This window comes from Amblyraja radiata, chromosome 27 (assembly GCF_010909765.2).
Source record: "Amblyraja radiata isolate CabotCenter1 chromosome 27, sAmbRad1.1.pri, whole genome shotgun sequence".
Taxonomy (NCBI): Eukaryota; Metazoa; Chordata; class Chondrichthyes; order Rajiformes; family Rajidae; genus Amblyraja; species Amblyraja radiata.
Window position 1 is genome coordinate 21,284,896 of NC_045982.1, and position 23,625 is coordinate 21,308,520.

Consider the following 23,625-nt stretch of genomic DNA (forward strand, 5'->3'; position numbering starts at 1 on the left):
CATCCACAACCTCCAAATCTTCTTGGTTGCTGGTCCCTATTCTCCCGCCTTCTGCTGCCTCCATCTTCCCCATTCTCTCCTGAATACATGCCAGTATGTACCTGCTTCCATCTCCTAATGCCTCAAAATGTTTGTCTTAAACCCCAGCCCCACCTCAATGATCCCATCCACAATTCTCAGTCTTCCATCTGTCAGATCTGCATTATGTAATGGTAATGTTCCATAATGACATACATTTCACATCTAATGCCGCCCCTTGGAGTTGCTTTGGTAGAACTTACACGTGAAGCACTGTTTTCGGTTCTCCAGGCTGCCCTCCATCGCCGACTGTCAGTGTGTCGTACCCTCTCTCCAATTCAAACTCGTCGAGAGTCAGCCTAATGACCTGTTGGGGATGAAGTTAACATGTTCTTCAAGGTGCAAAGAAAAGTCACGAATCATGATCAGATTCTGTCAAATCTGGTTATTAACTATCAGGAGCAGCTAATCACCAGCGCAGTAAACCTCCAATAATCCAGCACACTGGGGACTTTTGGTGCTGCAAGACTGGCAGATCTTGTAAACAATCTAGATATTAATCAAACAAACAGGGACCGAGGCCTTGGTATTTAGGGCAACTGAGGAATCAGCACTTGGTGAGTCAGAGGTATGAGGGCCAAACACAAACAGGTGGGACGCGGGTACATTGGTGGCCGTGGGCATGTTGGGCTGATGGGAATGTTTCCATGTTGGGAGGGTTGCAACATCCACTCGATGCAATGCTGAACCATTGGCATTTCCGAACATCCAGATAATGGGTTATCAGAGTATTACAGTATTAAACAGCAGCAGCAATTTTTAAACTATCGTTGAGTTTGGTGTTAATTTAGACCATATATAGATGTTGGGCTTAAACTCTGCTCCCTCTTACCATGAATTCACTTCTAATGGAACTTCTATAAATATTTTGTTTAGGCAGCTTACAGCCCAGTGGTATGAATATTGATTTCTCTAACTTCAGGTGCCCCTGGCATTCCCTCTCTCTCTCTATCCTTCCCCCATGCAAGTCACACTCGCTTCTTGTTTTCACTCAACAAACAGCAAACAATAGCCTGTTTCCTTCATCATTGTTACCTTTTTTGCATATCTTTAATTCATTGTTCATTATCTCTGTACATCATCGTCTATATCCCTCGTTTCCCTTATTCCTAACCAGTCTGAAGAAGGGTCTCGACCCGAAACGTCACCCATTCTTTCTCTGTGATTCTACACCAGGACACTTTGTGTCTAAGAGACTAAGACACAGGGAATCTCGTACATGTACGGTATATCTAATTGTGTATAGTAGTATGTGGCCTGTTTCATTCAACTTAAAGCAGGTCTCAGGTCATCGTCTGACACTGGGAACCTACCTCAGGTAGGAACACTTCTTCTGACTCACCTATCTCTCAATTATGAGCCCAAATCAAACAGTAAGCTTAACCTTCACTACACTACCATCCGCCACAAACCTCATCAACCCCCTCCCTCACCTCTAACAACATCTCATTGCAACTCCCAAAGTTATGGCTTCAATCCAACTCTGGAATTCTTAAGAGTTAGAGAAGACGGAAACAGGCCAATCATCCAACTTATCCATGCCGACCAAGTTTCCCATATCTAAGGTAGTCCCATTTGTCTGCGTTTGATCTATATCCCTCTGAACCTCTCCTTTCCAGATTTCTTCATGCCCCACACCTCATATCCCCGTCATAATTCTTCCTCAACCATCCCGTGACACTATTCCCAACATCTTATGGAAACATGGAAAATAGGTGCAGGAGTAGGCCATTCGTCCCCTTCGAGTCAGTGCTGTCATTCAAAATGATCATAGCTGATCATCCAGAATCAGTACCCTGTTCCTGCTTTCACCCCATATCCCTTGATTCCATTAGCCCTAAGAGCCACATCTAACTCTCTCTTGAATACATCCAGCGAATTGGCCTCCACTGCCTTCTGTGGTAGAGAATTCCACAGATTCACAACTCTCTGGGATATACAAGTTCATGTCGGCGGAATTGTGATGAGAAACAATTTTTCAGCTCATTTTTCACTACTCCAATTTGCAATGCCAAGGAAATGTTGAGTGGCAGGTCTTTCAAAACAAACTTCACAACATCATTTTGGCTCACTGAACATTGTTTATTTGATGTGCTATTCCTGGTGCACAATATTTCCTGCCTTTACTAGAATGGATGTTGGAGATTTTGCTTAACAAATATGTTTTAATGGGAATTCTATTGACACAGTCTGAATTTGTGCCACGATAGTCAGCAGAGAGTGACTATAGTCGAATCAAACAAGCCTGGATTTAAGACCATTGCTCTTCATGCTCCCAACACCCCAGCACAACCACCAATATATTTATTCTTCAGAACATCTGACCTCAGGTTTCTGCTTAGAAGATCAAATAGCCAAATACAAATTGTACAAGTCGTGTGATGTGTGTTTCTCCCTGTCAAGTCTCCAGTCAAATTAATTTGGATATTAGCAAATCCATAATCTACTTTACTGGCAAGCATTTAACTAGGTTATTCAAAGAAAGTATTTTGCACTTTAAAGTATTCTTGTTGATACTTCAGTGAAATGCAATTTGGTGAATGCAACTTAAAAGGATATGTCACAGAGAAAAAACATTTGAAACAGAGAAACCAGTTTACAACGGACAACTGATCTAAATTACCTTTAAAAAAGGCATATACAGAGAAAGTTATCCATGGTCACGACCTGAAGTAAACACACAGTTCCATCAGTCCATTGCACTCTAGCTCCGAAATATTAAAATTCACATCTAAATGACCTTCAAAGAAGATGCAACCACACGGTGTTTTTTGCCACAGGGATGAATTTCTAGACAATGGCAAACGATTTTGGCTTCTTTTATTTGTAAGTTTTCCAGACCGTTGGATGTTTGTCCAATTAATATTCGAGCACACTTTTTTTTGTTGCAGAATAGTAGCATAAAGGGCCTTATAGTAAATAAAATATAGTAGCATAAAGGACGACCTAATCCACGAGTTCTGGCGAGTTTGTCCTCGACTCATACTCGCATCATGGTCGACACAAGGTCGTAGGAGGTCTTCGTAACTCTCCTTCGTGCTCGAGAGTGGTCTCCGCGTACTCGAGGCCTCAGCTAGGTCGTGGCATTTTTTCAATATGTTAAAAAATGCCCGCAAGTAAAAAAGGTCACCATGGAAAAAATCGATACTTTTTTTACTCGTAGGTTTAGTCGTAGTAGGTCGTAATAGGTCGGCATGTTAGTCGTAGGTATTCGAGGATGGTCAAAGGTAGTTATAGATAGTCTTCATCATAGTCGAAGGGAGGTCGAAGGAGATCGTCTTCACTCTCCACTATTCGGTTTCCAATTTTCCCAAAGTTAGTCGTAGCTAGTCATAGCTAGTCATAGCTAGTCGATGCTGGTCTTCAACATAGTCGAAGGAGGTCGAAGGAGGTCTTCTACATAGTCGAAGGAGGTCTTCAACATGTCATTTTTTCAAACTCTCCTAAACTAGCCAATTAGGTTGCCCAAATGGGACAGCCCTTTAACAGTTCCTTAGCAAATTGAGAAGAAATTGTGTTTGAACGGTTTTAAAATGAGCATATTTGTATCCTTATGTCCAAAATAAGAAGTTGATTATCAGGGCAGGAATTTGTTCTGTTCTCTGAGATAAATATGATGGGTTATTGCAGCTTATATTCACCTTTATTTCACTGACTTTAATGGTACTGAATATATTATGTTGACAGCAGCTTGTGACTTTCACCCTTTTGTGCAATGAGCCTGAACAATCAGAAACAAATTACTTGTTTTTAGAACTATTCTCATTGAACTGCAAAAATGTACCAGTGGAGATTCACCTTAATTTGGATAACTGAGAATGTTGTGGCAGAAGTAGAGTTGGTGAATGGCTGTCCTCCATCACATTTTCTTATGAATAATAGTAGAAAATCAATTTGCACTTAAAATTACATTTTTATGCATCCACTTGCCTGAAGAAAGCAATACAATCATGTAGAATCTCCAGGCAACTGAAACAAAGAATAAATTGCTAATATATATTGATGTATATCGCTATCAGTAATCATTTTACAGAATAATTTATTGTAAAAGTTGTCTGGTGCTATACTGGGGAATTAACTTTGTCCAACGTTCATACTGCTCATTAGTTCAGTTTGTAGGTTTTATTAGGTTCTGAAGGAATCAGTCATTATGAATACCACAAGTCAATGCCCATTCTTTAATATGATTTATATTTCATCCCAGGAATATCACAATTCATTTAAAATCCAGGTGTCAAATTAATGCACCAATTGCATTCATTTCAATGCCCAAAATTTTCAAACGGTCTTAATGACTGAACAGATACTCTCATGAGAGATCTTTTGCATTGTGTGTGTGTGTGTGTGTGTGTGTGTGTGTGTGTGTGTGTGTGTGTGTGTGTGTGTGTGTGTGTGTGTGTGTTAGTGTGTGTTAGTGTGTGTGCATGTGTCATTGTGAGTTTGTATATGAAGTGTTTGTAAGATATATGTGCTAAACTGAGTGAGGATGTGTGAGAGAGAGAATTTGCATGTGAGTGTGAGTGTGAATTTGGGTGTAAGTGTGGGTGTGAGTGTGGGTGTGGACATGTGTGTGGGTGTGGACATGTGTGTGGGTGCGGACATGTGTATGGGTGTGGACGTGTGTGTGAGCAATAGTAAACCTAGAAACATAGAAAATAGGTGCAGGAGTAGGCCATTCGGCCCTTCGAGCCTGCACCGCCATTCAATATGATCATGGCTGATCATCCAACACAGTATCCTGTACCTACCTTCTCTCCTTACCCCCTGATCCCTTTAGCCACAAGGGCCACATCTAACTCCCTCTTAAATATAACCAATGAACTGGCCTCCACTACCTTCTGTGGCAGAGAATTCCACAGATTCACCACTCTCTGTGTGAAATTTTTATTCTCATCTCGGTCCTAAAAGACTTCCCCCTTATCCTTAAACTGTGACCCCTTGTTTTGGACTTCCCCAACATCGGGAACAATCTTCCTGCATCTAGCCTGTCCAACCCTTTAAGAATTTTGTAAGTTTCTATGAATCCCCCTCAATCTTCTAAATTCTAGCGAGTACAAGCCGAGTCTATCCAGTCTTTCTTCATATGAAAGTCCTGCCATCCCAGGAATCAGTCTGGTGAACCTTCTCTGTACTCCCTCTATGGCAAGAATGTCCTTCCTCAGATTAGGAGACCAAAACTGTACGCAATACTCCAGGTGTGGTCTCACCAAGGCCCTGTACAACTGCAGTAGAACCTCCCTGCTCCTATACTCAAATCAATGGTGCGAGCATTGGTCAGAGTATGGGCATGAGTGTGCACGTGAGTGTGCATGTGAATGTGCGTATGAGTATGTAGGTGAGTGTGGGTGTTTGTGTACATGCCATCGTTTGCTGGGCTTAGAATAATAATGACTAAGATTGTCACCTACCTTTTTCAACTCCTTATTGACTTCAGAAAGGAGAAGTTAGTAGACCGTGCACCAGCTTTCATTAGAAGTCCAGTGTTGGGGGAGAGTCTGCTGCTTCAAATTCATGGGCATTAACATCTCAGATAACCTGTCCTAGGCCCAGCACGTGGATGTTATTACAAGGAATGCATGGCAGTGCCTTTACTTTCTCAGACATTTAATTAGATCCGGCCTGCTATCAATTACTCCAACAAAACTTACACAGATGGATTGATTGGTTGCATGGTGGTCCAGTCAGGTAATTCCAACATATGGACAGAAGAGATGAAGAAACTGTGGACAGTGGACAACTGCATCCAGGTCCATCATATGCACAGCCTACTCAATCATTGAAAGCATCTACATGAAGCGCTGCCTCAAGACATCAGCATCCATCATCAGGGATGCTCACCAACCAGGCTATGCCCTCTTCTCAATGTTATCATCCAGCAAGAGGTACAAAAGCCTGAAGTACCACATCACCAAGTTGATGAACAGCTGGTTTCCTACAAATATCAGATTCCTGAATCAACCAACACAACCTTAATCCTATCTCAACAATGTAACACTACGGACCCTCTTACATGACCAAAGCCTTGTCTCCAATTGTGTTTTGCACTAATCTCTTGTTTGGCACAGTCTTTTTCTTTTTTGCTGTCTTGGATAATTTTGTGTTTGTTTTTTGCCTCTGCATGTTGTCTGAGTCTCTGTGGCTGTCATACTGCTGCAAGCAAGGTTTTCATTGTACCTGTGTAGGAAGGAACTGCAGGTGCTGGTCTACACCAAAGATAGACACAAAATGCTGGAGTAAATCAGTGGGACAGACAGCATCTCTGGAGAGGCCCTTCTTTATTGTACCGGTATCTCACCATTCTTGTGCAGAGGACAATAAACTTGGATTGACTTGGATGACCAAGCAAACACAGCAGTAAGCAGAAGACAGTGCGATGCGGCAGAAATCAACATTGGCAGCCTTCCGTGGTCCTGAAGCTAAAATGCTAAAGAGCCTGTGACCTTGACCTCCATGGGCTGAGCTATCAAGACACATTTGTAAGGAGGAGGACCATTAGTTTAGTTGAGAGATACAGCACAGAAACAGGCCCTTTGGCACCGACCGGTGATCCCCGCATCCTAGCACTATCCACCTACACACTAGAGACAATTTTTTACAATGTTATCAAGCTAATTAACCTACAAACCTGTACATCTTTGGAGTGTGGGACAAAACTGGTGCACTTGGAGAAAGCCCACAAGGTCACGGGGAGAAGGTACAAACTCCGTAGAGACAAGCACCAGTAGTCGGGATCGAACCCGGGTCTCTGGCGCTGTAAGGCAGCAACTCTACCGCTGCGTCACCATGCTGCCATAAGGTCATAATAATTCACAGACCTCGCTGGGGACAAAGAATGCTGTTGTACCTTTGACTGACATTGTTTCAGGGTAGGTGGGGGTAAAGTATGTAAAGCCCAGCTGTTCAGTGAAACAAAGCGAACCATCATCTATCGCACCAACATGATCGAACATCTCACTGCAGGTGGCATTCGCATTTGGCACTACTGTTGCCAATGTATGGGGTTAGGAAAGGGAATGTTACACTAACAACAAAGTGCCAAGGAAAACACAAATCCTGCCAAGAATAATAAGATAACTTTCCACAGAGTTGAAAAAATTCCAAACAGGTGCACAAAATTACCCGTCTCCAATATAAGCCAATGGACACAGCACGATTCTCGTTGGAACTTTGCACAGATTTTCAGTATTTGCCTTTTTTCTATTTCAGATCCATCTAATTGCATGAACATAAATTCTTCATCTGGCGTGGTGGGATATTAATTTGATCCCAGAGCAACACTCTGAATGCCAGCCCTGTAACCCAGCCAGTATGTGATCAAATCGGCCTTTCTGACAGTTACAATTCCTGTCAGCTGCGCTCGTGATTCATGCCAATGGTGCCAGTCAGTTATCTTCAGTGAATCCTGGGCCTGCAGAGGAGCATTGATGCATGCATTGCGCTACTGTGCAACACTAATGATTGCAAGAATGCTGGCCCACTAGTGAAGCCCACACCAATGACAATAGCAAAACTGAACCTGGGAAGGAAAATATTACGAACGTCTATCAGAGGATGATTGTAATTATTCACAAATAATTCACAAATGTTAATAGAAAGAAATTATTTCGCAATTAGTACTTAGTCAGGTAGGGGTGTATAAAACTATAAGGCATTTGGTTTAAGGTGAGGGGAACGTTTTAAAAGGGGCCGAAGAAGCAACCTTTTCCCTCAGAGAGTGGCATACATGGAATGATCTGCCAGAGAGGTGGGGTATAATAACAACATTATATATATACCCACATATATATATATATACATGTACAGTATATACACCATATAGACCACACAGACAGTTGTTTATGATGGTGTTTACAGGCTAGTTGGTGTACATATTTGATGTGCTGCTGCAAGTGAGAATTTTATTGCTCCATTTCAGTACGTATGACAATGTGCTATTTTTGACTAACTAGGCTGCAGCTTGAGAACTATCAAGCCTGAGGTTGAAAATTTGAATGCACCACATTAAACGTGAAGCTCTGTTCCTATAAAGCAGTAATATTCTCAAAGGTGTGCACGTATACAACCAATTAGCCTCATTTCTCCTCAGCAGTTAACTGGGCCTTACCTTGTATCTGGTTCCAAAGGCAGTTCACTTGCCATTACCTCATGCTAATATGTCAGTGGGCAGCAAATCTCCAAACTGCTATTGATGGGCTCTTCATGTAATCCCTTTTGGCCCTGATTTGAGGCCACAAAAAATGTTCATTACAGTAAATTTAATTATCTCAAGATAGACACAAAATGCTGGAGTAACTCAGCAGGCCAGGCAGCATCTCTGGAGGGAAGGAATGGGTGATGTTTCAGGTTGAGACGCTTCCTCAGACTGATGTCCGGGGAGAGGGAGATAGATAAGGAAGTGTAGGATGTGAAAACAGGGCAAAGGGGATGGAGATCAAGGCAAATGTCGAATCTGGATTAAATCATGTTTGTAGTCGGAGAGCAGGAGGAATCACAGACGGGGAGCAGCGAGGAAGGATTTTGCAGAACTCTCGTCGGATTGAGGAGAACTTCGTCAAAGTAGACATACCTTGAGGAGATTTTGCATGGGAGCAGATGAAAAGTGTAGGAAGATACTGCAGATGCTGGTTTAAACCAAAGTATCTCCCTTTCCCCTGACATCAATCTGAAGACGGTCTCGACCCGAAACGTCACCCATTCCTCTCCAGAGATGCTGCAGAGTTGATTTACTCCAGCATTTTGTATCTATCTTCAGTTTAAATCAGCATCTGCAGTTCCTTCCTGCACATTAATTATCTCAAGTATATATTAAATCTTGTGAAAATTATTTGTTACTAAAATATTTTATGTCATTAACTTATGTGGGGACTGATAATGAATAAACTTCTACAGTGCTGACTAATCATTGTGATCTTACTTGCTTATGATGATGAAAAAGAGCCTATTCAAGACTCGGACACATCTTAGCTTTTAACAGAGCAATTCAATTTGTCCCATTCTTGATCTTTTTATGTTACCTGCACTTCTGCAACTTTCTTCCTCACGCAAGCTTTTATACCACTTAACACAAGCTGTTCACTGTACCTCGGTACACGTGACACTAAACTAAACTGAACTCAACAACCTTTGATTCATTCGCAATGTCCCTCATGTGTATTTTGCAGGAGACAATTATTCTACCAACTACCATGTAGGACAAAAGCAGAACGCACAGCTGAGACTCACACAGTTATGAGGAGTAAAAGCAAACTCCACTCAGAGAGGACCTAAAGCCTGCATTAAAATTAAGTTGAGGGAAGTATGTTTCTCTATCTCAATGAAAACTATTTCCCATTAATGTGTAATGTCTTCTCTCTTGTTGAATGAATCCAAATGTAACACTCAGTTTACATTGGCAGAGGACAATAATGATAACTTGGCAGGGAATTTTTTGCCTTCCAACAATCAAACACAGATTCATGTTATCTATACGAACTTGGATTCCTCAAGTTCAATTCTATTACGATCAAAATTCAAAAATATTCCGCCTATTCAAAACAAAAGTAATTAAAGATTCTCAACACCAAGTTAAAATTCCAGCAGGATGCCCATTAATATTGATTGGGTTTATCAGAAATTCAGAATCCCACTAAAGATTAAATCAAAATTCTGCCTGTGGCAAGACATTGCCACAGAGATTTGATTTTTGGACAGTAATCTGTTGGACTTAATGAATATAGTTGAGCACCATATATAGGAAAGCAGGTTTTACATATTAACCTCCAGTATATTTCAGCGTAACAATGTCTTAAGGGCCTGTCCCACTTGGGTCTCATTTGCGTGTCATTTATGCGACATCATGTACGCGTCACAACACATTACGCGCGCATGGTGCGTGGTGTGTTGGCAGTGACGCACGGTCGCGCGCGGCACCTCAGGATTTTGGGATGTACAAAATCTTTGCACGCCTTCTGTGTTACACGCAAATGATGCCCAAGTGGGACAGGCCCTTTACCATTCAACATGTATTTCCTCACTATATTGAAGCAACATCCACTTCATACTAAAGGCAGTACTTTTTTAAATATTTACAACTAGTATAAATAGCAGAATATCATTGTACGATTCCATAAAGTTAAAAGAGTTTGAGAGAAATGAGAATGGTCCTTTCAGAATGTGAGTGTGGCTGTAATAAGGCAAACGGCTCTGATCTGTGCTGCATAATTCCATTGCATGTTATTGGCTCGCCACTGCTCAGGTAATATTTAAAAGGCTTTTACTGAGCCATATTATATTTGTCAGTTTGTTTCTAGAAAATGTCACCAGCAAGCGAAGGTGAACAGCTTTGAAGACAAAACATTTGCAGCTACTTAAAATCTGTGGATAAATTAGAGGCCAAGTCTGGGAAATAATGAGAAAGTGAGCAGATAAGATTAGATGTCCTCTCCTAATAAATCCATCTCATTCGCCCTGTCCATCTTGCCTTTTTACCAATGAACAAATATTTTGCTTTTCCTTTATGCACTTCAAAGTGGGTAAGTGGGAGGCACAGTGGCGCAGTGGTAGAGTTGCTGCGTTACAGCGCTTGCAGCGCCAGAGACCCGTGTTCGATTCCGACGACGGGTGCTGTCTGCACGGAGTTTGTACGTTCTCCCCGTGATCGCATGGATTTTCTCCGATATCTTTGGTTTCCTCACACACTCCAAGTGTAAATTGTGCCTAGTGTGTGTAGGGATTGTGTTAATGTTTGGGGTTCGCTGGTCGGTGCGGACTCGGTGGGCCATGGGACCTGTTTCCGCGCTGTATCTCTAAATTAAACTAAACCTCCTATTTTTCCATTTTATATCCCATTTTCATGTCCTCACTGACTCACTCAACTTGTCCAAATTTCTTGCACTGCAGCCTGGTTTGGTAACTTGTACACCAAGGAATGAAGGAGGCCTCAGAGAGTGGTGGACGTTGCCTGGTCCAACACAAGTACTGACCTTCCCACCATCGAAGGGACCTTTAGGAGACTCTGCATCAAAAAGCAGTCAGGTTATCAAAGACCTACACCACCATGCTCTTATTTTGTTACTGCCAACAGGAAGAAGCCATAGGAGCCTGAAAACCATGACCACCAACTTCTTCCCAGCAACTAAGAAGGACAACTTCTTCCCGGAGAAAGCCCGTGCAGTCACAGGGACAATGTACAAACTCTGTACAGACAGCACCCATAGTTAGGATTAAACTCGGGTCTCGGTAAGGCAACAACTCTACCACTTTAAGAAGGAACTGCAGATGCTGGAAAATCGAAGGTGGACAAAAATGCTGGAGAAACTCAACGGGTGAGGCAGCATCTATGGTGCCTCACGCATAGATGCTGCCTCACCCGCTGATTTTCTTCAGCAACTCTACCACTATGAGTGTTTAGCACATGATAATCAACCTAACCTCAGAAAATTAAATATTTGATTAATATGTTCAACATAGCATGCTACACTGGATCAGTTCAAAATGCTGCACTCATTGCAGACTTCCTTGCATTCATGGCTTAGTTGCTTTGACCACAAATTATTTCACAATTGCAAACATAGGCAGACTTATGGGCCTGTCCCACTTAGGCAATTTTTCAGCAGACTGCCGGCGACTGACAGCGCTCCCCCGCTTGCCTAAAAAATACACAAGGTGATACAGACACACATCGCGATGAACAGGAAGGTTAGTGCTGTAATTAAGACGGCTAAAGCACAGTGTACGGTAAGTCCTTTAAATGAGGGGGGGGGGGGTAGAAGGGGGGAGAAGGAGTGGAGACATATTTTAAGAAGCCAGAGAAACACGGCTCTGAAGCTCATTTAATGTATTCTTGGTTCTGAAAACTATTGCTTACCTTTTTTTTTCCCAATGAGCCAATGAAATTCACCGGTCAGCATCGGTTACAACCTACGAGAACCTCCGAGAACCTTCGACCTCCTGGTAGTCCATTAGGACCTCCTGGCGACCCACCTACGGCTCGAGAATTCTCGCTACTCTCCATGGCGGCCTCATTCTAGTCGCCGCTAATTTTTCAACATGTTGAAAAATTCCCGGCGACCATAATGAGGCCATGACTAGTTTCCAGAATGCGGTAATTCCTCGCGACCATGAAGACGACTCCCGGCAACCACCCGCGAACATGTGGCGACCATGTGACGACTGCATAGTCTCCTGCAGTCGCCTAAAAAGCCTCCTACGTGGGACAGGCCCATCAGCCTCTAATCTAGCCATGGTTCTGAAGTACACCTACCAGCGTCTTCTACCTTTCCTGCCTATTTGCTGTTTTTGGAGTATTACTGCTCATACTTTCTTAAATTGTTCAGCTCTGAACGTCTTTGATGCCACTATTTTTGGTTTTGGATGAACAGAAAGTAAAGGTTTTGTGACAGAATGCTGCACACAATAGCTTCCTTGCTAAAGAAAACCAATTGCCCATGTCAGTAATTGTCAAAACTAAAGATGAGACTCCAAGTTCCTAGATAGCATTTATATTCAAATGCCATGTGAGCCCGTGGACAAACTAACTGCAACCACAACAGATTTATCATGTGGATTAGTAGTAAATCCACAGCAATTGATAGTTAAGGTCTTCTTAGTTCCACATGAGCAGTTCATATTCCAGTTTATATTTGGGGAATGTTGATGGAGCTCAGATGTTGATTTCAGAGAAACTAGAAAGATCAATAGGCTCTAATCCACCAGAGAACAAGTAGTATTTCTGACTATAAAAGGGTTAGGTTAGAAGGAAAGATATCAAATTTAGTATTGTCACTCCCCTATTGGAAATCATCAGCGGTAGATGCTGCCTCACCCGCTGGGTTTCTCCGGCATTATTGTCTACCAGCGGTTAGTCATTGTAAGTTTTAATTATATTGTTGGCTGCATATACGCCTTAAAAATGTTAATTAAATGATAACATTCTTCAACTTTTCTTTAACGTTTAATATTTGAGAAACATCCTGTTACATCTTCCTAAAAGAGGAAGCTTGATCGATAAATTTGAGCTGTCGAAATCCGAGCTAGATCGCTACAATTTGTAGATAGCAAGGCTGTAGGTTTGGAAGGTAGCATGTGCATGTGTTGCTGGGTGTGTGTGTGTGTGTGTGTGTCGCGTGTGTGTGTTGCATGCATGTGTTGCATGTGTGTGTGTGTGTCTGTGTGTTGCGTGTAAGTGCACTGGGTGCATGCAGGTGTGTATAAGGGAGGCAGAGAACGAGAGAATAATTTTTTGTCACAATGTAGCAAAGCTGACATACTGCACACAGTAATGCAAATGACCTGATTAGAAAGATAAAAGCACAATACCAGGCAGTGCAGAGTATATTAATCTTTTGAAGGTCATGTGCCAAGGTTATGAGAGGCAATTGATCTGTCCCTTGTGAAACATGTAGATGCAATGAGTTATTTCCATATCCTAATGTTAGCAAAAGTTAAGGCTGGCGTTGCCTTTGCTATTTTATATCTGAAAAAGTTTGCATGCATGTGTTCCCAAAAATGTGGCAAAATTCCCCAACACATCAGTCTTACGAGTGAATCACCAATGGAGTATCGGAATGAATCAGATGGGATTGCTTCAAAGATGCAGGAACAAAAATGGAACAAATGCACGCAAGGGGAAATTGCATTAAAAAAAACATGAGGGAGAGAGAAATGGTCTAAACTAAAAAGGAGTGTGTAAAGATTAATGTGTATTATAAACACAACATGATGATTTGCGTTGAACGATGCATATCCTATGCAAAGTTTAACGTAATTCGATTTGATACACAAACCAATTTTCTAGTATAAAAACTTAACTGGCATAGAGTTTAATTGCTAGGTGAACAAGGTATTAGCACATGGATAGAGAACTGGTTGGAAGACAGGAAGCAAAGAGTATGAATTTACGGGTCCTTTTCAGAATGGCAGGCAGTGACTAGTGGGGTGCCGCAAGGCTCGGTGCTGGGACTCCAGTTATTTACAATATATATTGACGATTTAGACCCGGGAATTAAATGTAACATCACCAAGTTTGCGGATGGCACAAAGCTGGCTGGCAGTGTGAGCTGCAGGGTGATTCAGATAGGTTGGGTGAGTGGGCAGAAGCATGGCAGATGCAGTATAATGTTGATAAATGTGAGGTTACCCACTTCGGTGGCAAGAACAGGAAGGCAGATTATTACCTGAATGGTGTCAGATTAGGAAAAGGGGAGATGCAACGAGAAGTAGGTGTGCTTGTACATCAGTCACTGAAAGTTAGCATGCAGGTACAGCAGGCAGTGAAGAAAGCTAATGGCATGTTGGACTTCATTGCGAGAGGATATGAGATTTAGAGCAAGGAGGTCCTACTGCAGTTATAAAGGGCCCTGGTGAGACTGCACCTGGAGTATTGTGACCAAATGTTGGTCTCCTAATTGGAGGAACGACATTATTAGTATTGAGGGAGTACAGTGTTGGTTCACCAGGTTAATGCCCGGGATGGCAGGACTGTCATATGATGAAAGAATGGGTGGACTGGGCTTCTAGTCACAGGAATTTAGAAGGATGAAAGGGTATCTTGTAGAAACATATAAAATTCTTAAAGGATTGGACAGGATAGATGCAGGAAAAATGTTCCCGATGTTGTGGGTGTCCAGAACCAGAGGTCACAGTTCAAGAATAAGAGGTAGGCCATTTAGGACCGAGATGAGGAGAAACTTTTTCATGCAGAGAGTTGTGAATCTGTGGAATTCTCCGCCACAGTAGGTAGTGCAGGCCAATTTACTGGATGTTTTCAAGAGTTAGATTTAGCTCTTAGGGCTGAAGGAATCAAGGGATATGGGGAAAAAGCAGGATCGGAGTACTGATTTTAGATGATCAGCTGTGATCAGATTGAATGGCGGTGCTGGCTTGAATGTAGGCGAATGACCTACTCCTGCACCTATTTTTCTATTTCTATGTTTCTATGTAACATTTTACAACAGTGCAAACTTCCAACCTATTAGCTTGCAACCATTTTAAGCTCATATTCTGAGCAAGGGGTGGAGCAGCAATGTTATTGTGAAGAAAACTTCCATAGACTCAAAAACAGCAAATAACCAAATTTACATTTTTTACTGAAGTATGCAATGTTTACTTATTTTCTTCCATTACCAAAGTTATCTCTCGTTGTATTGCCTCAACTGAGAGCAGATGTCTCAATTGAGAACAAATACACAGTGATTTATTTTGTTCATTTTTTTTCTCTGTTTGATCCTGTTTTTCCATTGAAACTTGCTAGGTTCAACACACACATTTGTCACTTAGTTGCTTCAAAGATAAATTAACTAATGCCCCTCATTGAGGGCTAATGCTTCACTTATGGTAACTTTGGTTATGATAACAAATTTCTTGGGCTAGCTAACTAACTTGGGCTAGATAGCCAACATTTTTTCTTGGGCGAGCTAGACCCACAGACTTTCCACCAGAGTCCCATGCCCCCGACACTGGAAGAATACAGTTAATGTTCCAGTTCCACATTCACTCAAATCCAGGGTCAGTGCTGTTACATTTATTCAAAAGAAGATAGTCTAATGAGAGGATTGTCAAAAACCTTTGAAATTGCATTTCAATGTTGGTTTGTTATCTTTCAGAAGTGAATGGAGGAAATGGAGAAAGCAGGCAGGCAAAATACTGTTTCCCCAGTCGTTCTTTCAAAGCAAAGGATGTTTAGCGGTGAGTCACCAAGTCATTAAAAATGCATGAGCTGATCAAAGGTAACAGCTCTAGACTACTACGGTTTTCATAACAGCTTACCTTATTAGTAAAAGATTACGCACAATAGATTACATTTTACATGGAAGGCAATGGATTATAATTGTGGAAACAACATTCCAAATGCACAGGTCTTCGACTGATTTTCCAGTAACTGGTGGTCCGGCACTTCCTTTGAACTGGAGAAAAGCGAGAGAGCACTTGAAATCTCTTCCCGAGTTCCCCCCACAAAAATGTGGTGCCTAGGCCGGGTGAGGTGGCTGATCTCAACCTCATCAGGGCTTCCAAGGCTCGACAGCGGGTCAAATTTGCCCCCTGCGGCCGGGGCTCAGGAACTCTGGCCAGGTCGGAGCTGGTGGATGCGTTTTCTTAGCCGACATCCAAGGCCGAATTTGCAGGCTAGTATTTTGCCCCCCCTGGTGGACTGTTCCAGTGCCGTTTGACTCCAGTGCCTTTGGTCCAGCAAAACAAGGGGGGGGGGGGGGGGGGTGCATTGATTAGCAAATGGTTGGACAAAGGTCAAAGATGAAATGTATGAGATAAGGATAGAAGAGGCATGAAATGTGCAGCTGTTGGAAGGAATATTGGTGGAAGGGGATGGGTGAAAGGGGAATGGGAGAAATGAGTGCACAATACAGATGAAGCTCAAGGAAGAGAAGGGGAAAAGGGGTGAGATGGGGGAAGTTCCTTGTAGGTTCATTACCTAAAACTGGAGAATTCAATACTCTAGCCAAATAGACAATAGACAATAGGTGCAGGAGTAGGCCATTCTGCTCTTCGAGCCAGCACCGCCATTCAATGTGATCATGGCTGATCATCCCCAATCAGTACCCCATTCCTGCCTTCTCCCCATATCCCCTGACTCCGCTATCTTTAAGAGCCCTTTCTAGCTCCCTCTTGAAAGTATCCAGAGAGCCGGCCTCCATCGCCCTCTGAGGCAGAGAATGCCACAAACTCACAACTCTCTGTGTGAAAATGTGCTTCCTCCTCTCCATTCTTACCCTTGGCTTGGCTTACCCTTTATTCATAAAAAGTGGCCCTGGTTCTGGATTCCCCCAACATCGGGGACATGTTTCCTGCCTCTAGTGTGTCCAAACCCTTAATAATCTTATATGTCTCAATAAGATTTCCTCTCATCCTTCTAAACTCCAGAGTATACAAGCCCAACTGCTCCATTTTCTCAGCATATCACAGTCCCGCCATTCCGGGAATTAACCTTGTAAACCTATGTTGCACACCCCCAATAGCAATAATGTCGTTCCTCAAATTAGGAGACCAAAACTGCACACAATACTCCAGGTGTGGTCTCACTAAGGCCCTATACAACTGCAGAAGGACCTCTTTGCTCCTATACTCATCTCCTCTTGTTATGAAGGCCAACATGTAATTTGCTTTCTTCACTGACGACTGTACCTGCATGCATACTTTCAATAACTGATGAACAAGGACCCCCAGATCCCATTGTACTTCCCCTTTTCCCAACTTGACACCATTTAGATAATAATCTGCCTTCCTGTTTTTGCTACCGAAGTGGATAACCTCACATTTATCCACATTAAACTGCATCTGCCATGCATCTGCCCACTCACCCAACCTGTCCAAGTCACCCTGCATTCTCATAGCATCCTCCTCACAGTTCACATCCTCCTCAGTTTGTCATCTGCAAATTTGCTAATGGTACTTTGGGTTGTAAGCAACTCAGTGGAACATGAGGTGCTGCCTCCTCCAATTTGTGTGTTGTCTCACTCTGACAATGGAGGAGGCCCCGGACAGAGATGCCAGTATGCAAATTGCCTCCATTGCCTCACCTTTACAATGGACGACCAGTCCTTTTGCACCTCCATTTCCCACCCGGAACGTCTCAGGGCCCTCAAGTTCTTCCTTGAACAGAGACCAGATCAGATCTGCTCCAGTAACACTGTCCTCTGCCTGGCAGAGCTTGTCCTCACCCTCAACAACTTCTCTGTCAACTCCTCTCACTTTCTACAAGTTAAAGGATTGAACCATGGGCACTCACATGGGTCCCAGCTAGGCCTGCCTTTTTGGTGGTTATGTTGAACAGTCTGATATCAAACTAAACAGAATGAGTCAATTTCCACCTGCAAAACATGATAAGATTTTTCATACGGTAACAGGAAATCTAGCTGGAACAGGCAGACAGATTTTCACATTTGAACTGATGTCTTGCAGCAGATTTGCTGCAAACAGCCATGTAATGAGAAATGTGTATCTATTTGCTCTGACAGTAATTCAACACTCTGGATTCTCAAGCCTGATTGTAGACATGGCTTGAGACACCACTGAATCAATAGCGTGCTATATAGTCATTTCCGACCACTTTCTGCTGAGGGTACACAGTACATGTGCTCGTCAACTTTCACATTACCATCCAGTAACCAGATCTTCTGGTCTATACATTGTTGTGTACTTATTGGAAAAACTGGAGCCAACATTTGTCTTCTTGAATTCTACTGTTACCTGACTAACATTTCCTTTGATAATGTCCTGGCCATTCATTACTGATAATAAAATGAGGTACACTCATCATACATTTCATTTTGACAAGTTTATATTTTCTTTCCCTAATGCTACATTAACAGTTTGCTGCCAAAATTAAAAGTCATGACATCAGAGATGAAGTGCCAAATAATTTCAATAGTTAAACATAGAACATCGAAAAGTGCAGCACAGGAATGAGCCCTGTGGACTACAATGTTTGTGTGGAACATGATGCCAAGTTAAACTGATCTTATTTGCCTGCATCTCTCTATTTATGCCCTTCCATGTGCCTATCCAAAAGCCTTATAAATACCACTATCATATCTGCCTCCACCACCACTTCTGGCAATGTGTTCCATGCACCCACTCCTCTGTGTAATAATTTGCCCCTACACATCTCCGTTAAACTTTCCTTCTCTCACCTAATAGTTTTCCCCTATAGTATTGGATATTTCCGACTTGGGAAAAGGGTTTTTACTGTCTACTCTTTCTATGCCTCTCATAATTTTATATACTTCTATCAGAACTCCCCTCAACTTATGACATTCCAGAGAAATGCCAGAAAAGTCCAGAGACCATTATCTGCTTATTAGACCATTATCTGTTTATTTGCACCATATCTGTTTATTTATTCATGTGTGTATATATTTATATAATGGTATATGGACACAGTAATCTGTTCTGTATTCATGCCTACTATATTCTGTTGTGCTGAAGCAAAGTAAGAATTCCATTGTCCTATCTGGGACACATGACAATAAACTCTCTTGAATCTTGAATCTTGAAAATAATTGTAATGAAGGCAGGCATACTATATGCCTTCTTTGCCACCCTATCTACTTGGACTCCAAACTCTATGACATTAAGGGTCTTGTCATTAACTATATACTTTCCTCTTACATTCAACCTTCCAAAGTGCAACATCTCGTACTTGCTAGGGTTAAACTCCATCTAATTAACTCATTAATGAAAAGATTAACTCATTTCTACAGTTAATCTTAATCCCACTGTGTCTTCTGACAGCCTTCCTCACTTTCTGCAATTCCTCCAAGCTTTGTCTTGTCAGCAAACTATACAATAGAGTAGCTGCAGCTTTCTTATTTTTGAGTTCAATCCATAATGCCTCTGTAGATGTCCCCTCCACTTTGTCCCCTCTGAGTACCAACATGAGATTCTCCCTGATTACTAAAGCAACTCCTCCACCTCTTTTACCCCACTCTCTATCAATAGACAATAGACAATAGGTGCAGGAGTAGGCCATTTGGCCCTTCGAGCCAGCACCGCTATTCAATGTGATCATGGCTGATCATCCCCAATCAGTACCCCATTCCTGCCTTCTCCCCATATCCCTGACTGCTATTTTTAAGCCCTATCTAGCTCTCTCTTGACAGCATCCAGAGAACCTGCCTCCACCGCCCTCTGAGGCAGAGAATTCCACAGACTCACAACTCTCTGTGAGAAAAAGTGTTTCCTCATCTCCGTTCTAAATGGCTTACTCCTTATTCATAAACTGTGGCCCCTGGTCCTGGACTCCCCCAACATCGGGAACATGTTTCCTGCCTCTTGCGTGTCCAAGCCCTTATAATCTTATATGTTTCAATGAGATCCCCTCTCATCCCTCTAAACTCCAGAGTGTACAAGCCCAGATGCTCCATTCTCTCAGCATATGACAGTCCCGCCACCCCGGGAATTAACCTTGTAAACCTACGCTGCACTCCCTCAACAGCAAGAATGTCCTTCCTCAAATTAGGGGACCAAAACTGCACACAATACTCCAGGTGTGGTCTTACTAGGGCTCTGTACAACTGCAGAAGGACCTCTTTGCTCCTATATTCGATTCACATTGCATCACATCTGAAACATCGAAATCCAGGTATGTTGAACTGCAGGTCATGATCCTCTCGCAACCGTTTCCATAATGGCCACAGCATCATAATTCAAAACACTGGTCTAAGCTGTAAATTCTTAAAATGACTGAAAATAGTGTGTTTTGATGTGTAAACTGTGAGTATTAATCCCATGGCAATCAATAAATGACAATTACTAACCTCTCTGGACTCATCACATTAATCCCATGTAAATGAATCAAATTGCCTTGGACATTGAGACAAAAGAACAATTAGGCTAATGCAGTGACACAGTTGGTAGAGCTGTTGTCTCACAGTGCCAGGGACCCAAATTCAATCCTGACCTCGGGTGGTGATTGTGTGGAGTTTGCATGATCTCACTGTGACCATGCAGGTTTCCTCCGCGTTTGCTCCAGTAACCTCCCACATCCCAAAAACATGTGTGTTTGTAGGTTAATAGGCCTCTCTAAAATTCCCCCCAGAATGTCAGGAGTGGATGAGAAAGCCGAAGACTATAGAATTAGTGTGAACAAATGATCAACATGGGTTTGGTGAGCTGTGGGCGTTGTTTCCATGCTGTCTCTTTAAACTAAACAATTCTTAATTGATACTTTAGTATTTGTATCTAAAATTAAACATTTACCTTAATCGTATTAGTATATTACAAACTTGATTTTGTCTGTAAACAGTTTAGTCAAAGTTCTGCTTTTTTCATCTCAATTCAACTTCACTTTCAGTTCTGTTCTGGAATCAATCTGGCTGCAATCAATAACTGGAAAAATAATATTCACATAAGCTTATTTTTAAACCTCTGGAGCCAGCCATATAAAGTCTATTGAGAATAAGGGTATGAATTAACAGAATTAACATTGTTTCTCTCCATTAATTATCCTCTAGGCAAGACTTATTGTTCTCAGTTCTTTTTCTTAACAAGGTTATAATTTTGGGAAGAAATGTCAGAAACCCAATGTAAAATGTCACTGCATAACTTAATATTCTTGGATTTAATTAGAAAATTGCTCTAATTACTAGAACAAATTTTCTCAGAACATTGAACAAAAGTGTATAGTACTTTTGTTCAAAATTCCACTGACTTATTGCAACATAATAGAATAAATTGCACTGAAATTTACAGAGTACCGTTACAAAGTGATCCCCAGTCACGCAGTTCTGCTAACCTCACAAATGAAGATCTTATTCGTAATGGAACTTTTGCAAACAGTGTTTTGCGATAAGGAAATATTGAATAATTCACAATTAGGTAAATCCAGTTACATGAAAAATCTCATATGATATAGAGATCGTAATGCAAATAAAGATGTAATTTTAGACAAGAGATATAATAATAATAATAATAAATTTTATTTATTGGCGCCTTTCAAGAGTCTCAAGGACACCTTACAAAAATTGAGCATGTAGAGGAAAAACATGTAAGGGGAATGAAATAAATAGTAGAGATATGACTAGTACACAAAGTAAAGACAGAATTCAATACAAAACACAGTATGACGCAATTAATGCACAGATGAAAAGGGACGGGGACGTGGGGCTAAGGATAGGCAGAGGTGAAGAGATGGGTCTTGAGGCGGGACTGGAAGATGGTGAGGGACACGGAATTGCGGATCAGTTGGGGGAATATAGTGCAGAAACAGGCCCTTCGGCCCACCGAGTCCATACTGACCAGCGATCACCCCATACACTGACACTATCCTACACTCTAAGGACAATTTACAATTTTACCAAAGCCAATTAACCTACAAACCTGTACGTCTTTGGAGTGTGCGAGGAAACGGGAGCACCCGGAGAAAACCTACGCAGGTCACAGGAAGAACGTATAGATTCTATATAGACGGCACACCAGGAACAATCAGAAATTTACTGAAGCAAATTAACCTACAAACCTTAATGTTTAAGAAGGAACTGCAGATGCTGGAAAATCAAAGGTAGACAAAAGTGCTGGAGAAACTCAGCGGGTGCGGCAGCATCTATAGAGCAAAGGAAATAGGCAACGTTTCGGGCCGAAACGCTTCTTCAGACTGATCAGTCTGAAGAAGGGTTTCAGCCCGAAACATTGCCTATTTTCTTCGCTCCATAGATGCTGCCACACCCGCTGAATTTCTCCAGCACTTTTGTCAACCTACAAACCTGTATGTCTTTGGAATGTGGGAGGAAACCGGAGCAACTGGAGAAAAGCCACGCGGTCACAAGGAGAACGTACAAAATCCGTGCAGACAGCACACGTAGTCAGGATCAAACTCAAGCTATGGCGCTGTAACACAGCAGCTGCACTGCGATGCCACTGTGCCGCCCTAGTGATTAGTTCGTCGATTTTACAATAGAATGTACTGGTGTTAGACCTTGCTAAATTCATATTACTTAAAAACTTTAACAGCGCAAAATGCTACCTTGACCTACATTTATACACATATCTCTGACAGTTTGCCTTAAGAGGAAGATTGGACTTCTGCTCAGGGAGGCAATGCTTTGACAACAGAATGCATTACTCAGCCTGTGCTTCAAACATTTCTTTCCAAATCCATCAAAATAACTTTTATATTAAGAAGACGTCTTGTTGATGTGCACTGGTTCATTAGATTGCTTCCAACACTGTAAAAAAAACGTGCAGAAACACTCAAACACCAAGCAATCCATAGAACAAGCAAAGATGTCGAACAAAATAGCTGTTATTTTGTTTATTTGATGCGATGTTATTATTTTGGGAAATCATTTCTATTCTGGTGAGACCTAATTATATTATTTCAGTTTACAATGCTACACTTCTTGATATTGTCAGCCAGAATGTGAAATTTTTCTGAAAAGGAGAAATGAGGCTAGAAATTGATTTACTGCCATCAATATAATTAACATAGCCCTGGGATCTCCTTAACATTGTTCATGAATGTCCCATTAAGACCATCATTCAGAAAGTTGGCAGAACTGTTAGTTTCAACGTGGTCGATTCTACTAATGTGTTCCCACTCTTTGCAGTTACCAACATTTAGCCCAATAGATGCAACCTCTGCAGCCAACTCTCAAACGACTATCCACAGTACATGCAATACTCTTACAGTTACAGAGCAGAGACACTACTTTAGTTTTTTAATTTAGCTGAGAGATACAAGGCGGAAACAGGCCCTTCAGCCCACCGACCTGCGAGCCCCGCACATTAACACTACCCTACACACAGTAGGGACAATTTTACATTCATACCAGGCCAATTAACCTACAGACCTGTACGTCCTTGGAGAGTGGGTGAAAACCGAAGATCTCAGAGAAAACGGACGCAAATCACGGGGAGCACGTTCAAACTCCGGGGAAGGGGGGATGAATGCCTGCAATATAGGAGAGCCTTTCATGCAGTGACATTCTCACGCCTATTCTGCTTGGCCATCTAAACTGAAAGAAAAGTTGATACATTCTACAAAGGCTTTTGAGTGATCTCCCTCACGCAACAAGAGTAGCAAACTATGAGATGAATGATCTTGATCGGTCGGCCAGG

General features: G+C 42.0%; 1 protein-coding gene across 1 annotated transcript in view; it reads right to left on the reverse strand.

Annotated features, from left to right (window-relative positions):
- csmd2 (CUB and Sushi multiple domains 2) overlaps positions 1–23,625 on the reverse strand; it is a 573,225-nt gene that overhangs the window by 461,364 nt on the left and 88,236 nt on the right. The window contains 1 exon segment of the mRNA XM_033045391.1: positions 282–385. Coding sequence (XP_032901282.1) covers positions 282–385 — 104 coding nt within the window.